Here is a 5,234-nt window from a genome sequence, read left to right as displayed (position 1 = left end):
ACAAGTTACAGGATGTCCAGTGACACAAACAAGGTCCCAGTCATGATATGCACGCCTCCCCACACAATTGCCCTTTCATGCACAGTAGTAACAAATAGGGCTTTCCTGGTAGCTCAGATGGCAAAGAATCTGCCTGCAGTGCAGAAGATAATGGTTTTATCCCTGGGTCAGGAAGATCCCCTGAAGATGGGAATGGCAACCCACTCCAGTATTCTTGCCTGGAGAATTCCATGGATTGAAGAGCCTGGTGGGCTACAGTCTTTGGGGTCACAAATAGTCGGATGGGACTGAGCGACTAACACACACACAGTAACAAATAAGGCAAGGTGTTGGGTTTGGAGGACTTATAAAACTCCTCCAGTACATTTGGTATTTTCTCCCCCACGTAACTGCCATGTCTCTAACCTCTAGGTGCATGGATAAACAGCCTTAATACTTCCTTGCTTTCTCTCTCATTAATGCTCTTTGGCCAAGCCTCCCACTTTCACAAAAGGCTTATCCCCCTCCCCCCAACCTGTTCTGACTCTTTTCTTCTTTTCCATATTCCAGTATTCTCCATTATAGGCCATTGAAAGCACAACCTCAGGCATCTTTCGAAGATTGGGGCAGTAAAGCACAGTCTGCACAAGCTGTAAACTCTTTGTAGACCTAGGCAAAGGGTGTGGGCAAGCACACCATTTAAGGGAGACCTGCCGTAGCTGTGGGTATGACGGCCAGACTCCTCAGCCTCAGCTAACTAATCCTTGGTGCCCTAGTTGAATCATGATGGATGCCAAGTATGTCCTATGCGTTTGGAAAGGCCGCTTTTGGCCTGCCAAGGTCTTGTCCAGACCCAGAGCCTCAGCACAACAGAAGAGAAAAAGGGTCCTTTCTCTGGAAGTTCAAATACTCTCAGTAGATGAAAAAATCAGAGTGAAAAGAACAAAGATAAAGACCCTAAAACTGTCCATGATTGAATCTATCGCCACCTCACTAGCAGCCCAGCCAGAGCCCAGTACCCCAGAAGAAGAGGAAATGACCTACATATGCGCTATTACAATGGCCTGGGACCTTCTGAGTAAGAATGGAAATTACACTCCAGCAAGAGTCGTGGGTGATCCAGAGTCCAAGACGCAGTCTCCAAGGAGACTGCAAAAGCAACATCGTAGAAGTCGTCAGGAGCCCAATCAGGGCCTAAGGAGGAGTGTGAGGAAAAGGAAAAGCTCCAAATCACCCGTGGTACCTTCAGAGAGGGAGGATGCCCCATATGGCAACAAGTCACAGGTGTGCACACTCGTTGCCCTGATCCCAAGCAACATGCAAACAGAGTCATCTCAGAGCCCCAGGGTGCATCCAAACTTCCCATCACTTTCAGAAGATGGCCATGAGAAAGAGGGCAAGGAAAAGGGGGACGCCTCAAAAGTTATGTCCTTGCCCTGTACAGTGAAGGAGGTGGGTGTAGATGTTAGAGGTGGATGCGTGCTTCCATCACTTACACCGGGTTTCATCCCCACTGTGCCCAAGGCTCTGGAAGAGGGAGCGCACAACACCTGCCAAAAGTCCCTGGCCGTGTATCCTGAACATGCTACCTCCTCGGGGAATGTTGACCCTGGAGAGGGCACCTGCAACTCCAGCTCGGAAGGCTCAGCAGCATCCTGCAGTGCCCCTAACCTGAGCCTGCGTTATTCACTCCACCTAACAAACAGAAAAAGGAAGCTGCAGGCCCCAGGGTGTGAGGAAGAGTGGCAAGAATTTCAACCCTCAGCTGGCTCAAAGGCTATTAAGCCCACCAGTGCCATCAAGAAGGGCGGGGGCAAGGAAGCAGGAGAGCTGACAAGCATGGTGTTCCCAGGGGAGCCATGTCCCATTGAGAGAGGAATGCTGGTCTGGTTTAAGTTTCAGAATCACCCATTTTGGCCAGCCGTGGTCAAGAGTGTCAGCCCAACCCAACAGACTGCAAGGGTGCTTTTGATTGAGGCCAAGATGAACTGTGAGAAGAGTGGCATTCAAGTTCCTCTTCGAAGGTTGAAGCATCTGGATTATACTGGCAAAGAAAAGCTAATGAAGAGAGCCAACAAAGTATATGGGGAAAGTGTCAACTGGTGTTTCTCACTGATTTCCAGCTACAGAGAAGGGCTTGCTTGCGGGTCTTTTGTGGGCTCTTTCCTGGACTATTATGCTGCTGACATCAGTTACCCCATGAGGAAAGCCATCCAAGAAGGGGATCTGCAGATGGATTTCCCCAAGTTGAATTATTCTGACCTGGAAGATTCTGAGGAGGAGACCTCTGTGGCTGCAAAGAGGCACTGCAAGAGAATCCTCCCTGACCGGATGAGGGCTGCTCGGGACCGAGCCAACCAGAAGCTGGTGGACTTCATTGTGAAAAGAAAGGGGGCCGATTCTCATCTTCTGGACATCGTCAAAGGCAGGAAAGAATCCAAGTGGCTGGAATCATTTCGGAATTCAGAGAGGTATGTGATCTGTGTTGAAACATACCTGGAGGATGACGATCAGCTGGATGTGGTGGTAAGCCATTTACGAGAAATCTACAAACACGTAGACAAGAAAGCGCTGGCTCTGACGAGAGATGACCCAGTGAGCTTCCTTCTGGAAGTTCTTCTGCCAGAAGCAATGATTTGTTCAATTGCTACAGTGGATGGATTGGACAACAAGGAGGCAGAAGCAAAGTACCTGCAAGGGCCACCTGTGTATTACCGGGAAAAAGAACTGTTTGATAAGAAAATCTTGAAGAAATTAACAAAGAGATCAACCAAGAGGTACAAGGCTAAACTCTACCCGTGAGCCCAACAGGGCATCAGGCAGACTTCTCAGCCACGCCATTAGCAACAATCCCCGTCTGTATGAACTGCATGATCCTCCCACTCCACATGGCATGTAAACACCTTCTAGAAATCCAAGGCCTCAGGAACACACTTGAATTCACTCCGGATCCATCTCCAGCACCTGCGAGTGGCATGGTCATCGTCAGTTTCTTCTTCCCAAAACCCTCACACCACTAACTTTTTAAAATATTTTAAACGTCTATACTTCCCTCTACTTGCCCAGATGTCTAGTTTTCCAGATATTTTCTCAACATGGCTTTTGACTCTACCTAATATTTTAAAGGTAGACATGCATTCTTTTATTACACGAAAAACCCCTGTATCGGATACAAAGCAGCAATCGTGTTTAAGATCTAAGGCATGTTTCTTACAGAAAAGCCACATGGGTTTCCCATTCCTCCTGTGGCACATCGGTATCCACAATTGATCGGATTCCTCCTTAAGATAAGCCCTGACTTTTCCCTGCCATGCTTATCCATTTGGAAAAAAAGCCCTGAGAGATGAAGCCAGTGACAGAGATGTTTCCTGTATACTAGCACTACCTTCCAATAGTTCTTGGAAAAGCAGTCTGAAATCCAAACAAAGTTAACAGCTGATTTGCATGTGGTCACTGTGAGGTTGAATGAAACCTCGACGTGCAGTAAGTTTTGTCAACCCCTGCAAGAATGCTCACCCTTGGCTTCCCTGAGATTCCATTTGTGGGAGGAGCTCTTCTTCAGTGACTGAATAGTTTTCCCAAATGAACAGACTCCTGGCTGTCTTCCTATATGACAGTGACTGGATCCCCTACACGCCATTCTCTGTCCCCTTGTGGAAGATGACTACAGCCATCGTAGACTCAGGTTGGCTTGTCTAGACCTGGAGTCCAGGCTGACTGCTCAGAACCCATCCAGTTGGCATAGATTGTAGCAAAGCAGGTGCTTTGCCCTCATCGACCCATGTCCTCCCAAAAAAGGCAGTCATTTGTCCCAAACCAAGCAAGTTTGATCCTTTAACTTATTCATCAATTAGCTCCGACATGTCTCCAGCAGTGTAAGTGCAGACGAGTAAGTCATCCCAGGCTGCCTGAGCAGTAGGTGGACCAGGAGGGTCTGGGAAGTGGGTCACAGAAAAGTCTCCATTCAGCTAAACATGGTTGCTGTCAGAATACAGTGAAAGGTAGTTTAACAGGTAAATTCTAAAGCCCATGGATTGTTATCCTAACTTGAAACAAGATTTCATTATTACTATTTTTTTTTTTTTTTTTGGAGAGGAAGAAAAGTATTAGAAAAGCCAGTTTATTTTGTAAAACCCAATGAGAAAATAAACATTAAAGATTTAACATGAACCTGAGTGTGGTTTTGTTCTTAGAAAGAATCAACTGTCACTGTCCCAGGTTCAACTCAGTTCAGTTCAGTCGCTCAGTCATATCCGACTCTTTGCAACCCCATAGACTGCAGTTCGCCAGGCTTCCTTATCCATCACCAACTCCCAGAGCTTGCTTAAACTCATGTCCATTGAGTCAGTGATGCCATACAACCATCTCATCCTCTGTCATCCCCTTCTCCTCCTGTCTTCAATCTTTCCCAGTATCAGGGTCTTTTCCAATGAGTCAGGAAAAAATTTTAGCCCCAGATTATGGGGATAAAATTACATGACCATGTGACTTTTTTTTTAACTTGCAAAGGTGAGCTGTTTTGATTCACAATAAAACCACTGTGTCTTTCACCTCAAACTTCTGCTTCATCACATTTCAGATTGTCCATAGTTGGAATGTCTAAATAATACTCCTCCTCCTCTAGGAGGAGTGCAGCCTCCTCCTGGCCCACATCACCAGCATGTGCCCTTATCCATTAGTAACAAAGAGTCTATTATCCAATGACTTTCACCTGTGTTTCTCCTTAGCACAAACAAATACATATTTACTTATTCTTTCTCAGCCCAGGTCATTCAATTCAGTGCTAAACCACTCACAATCCACAGCCGGGGTCCTGCACACCTGGTTACCAATGGCTTGTGGTTATCTGCTACTGACCATGTCACTTGTGTATGCTTAGTCGCCCAGTTGTGTCCTACTGTGTGTGACCCCATGGACTCAAGCACACCAGACTCCTCTGTCCATCGGGATTCTCCAGGCAAGAATACTGGGGTAGGTTGCCATGCCCTCCTCCAGGGGATCTTCCCAACCTAGGGATGGAACCCAGGTCTCCCAAATTGCACACAGATTCTTTACTGTCTGAGCCACCTGGGAATTTCTAATTCCAAAGAATTTGAAAATGATGAAACACTAAAATTGTGCTGTAAAATTATATGTGGAAGCTTGGAGTCTTTGTCAATTCCAAAGCTACCTGAAGCTTTCAAAAGCAATCTTTCAAGACCTTACCCTTGTGTTTGCCCCTCCATGACTTTGGAATGGCAGGTTTGCTGGAAATT

General features: G+C 46.6%; 1 protein-coding gene across 1 annotated transcript; it reads left to right on the top strand.

Moving 5' to 3' along the window:
* The first annotated feature begins 765 nt into the window (after positions 1–765).
* Positions 766–2,781, top strand: LOC136154755 (PWWP domain-containing DNA repair factor 3B-like). The gene has a single exon (XM_065916912.1). It carries the CDS (start codon positions 766–768, stop codon positions 2,779–2,781), a length of 2,016 nt encoding a protein of 671 aa, XP_065772984.1.
* The last annotated feature ends 2,453 nt before the right edge of the window (positions 2,782–5,234 follow it).

The sequence above is a fragment of the Muntiacus reevesi genome, chromosome X (genome assembly GCF_963930625.1).
Source record: "Muntiacus reevesi chromosome X, mMunRee1.1, whole genome shotgun sequence".
NCBI classification, from domain to species: domain Eukaryota; kingdom Metazoa; phylum Chordata; class Mammalia; order Artiodactyla; family Cervidae; genus Muntiacus; species Muntiacus reevesi.
This window is presented reverse-complemented; position numbering and strand designations above follow the sequence as displayed.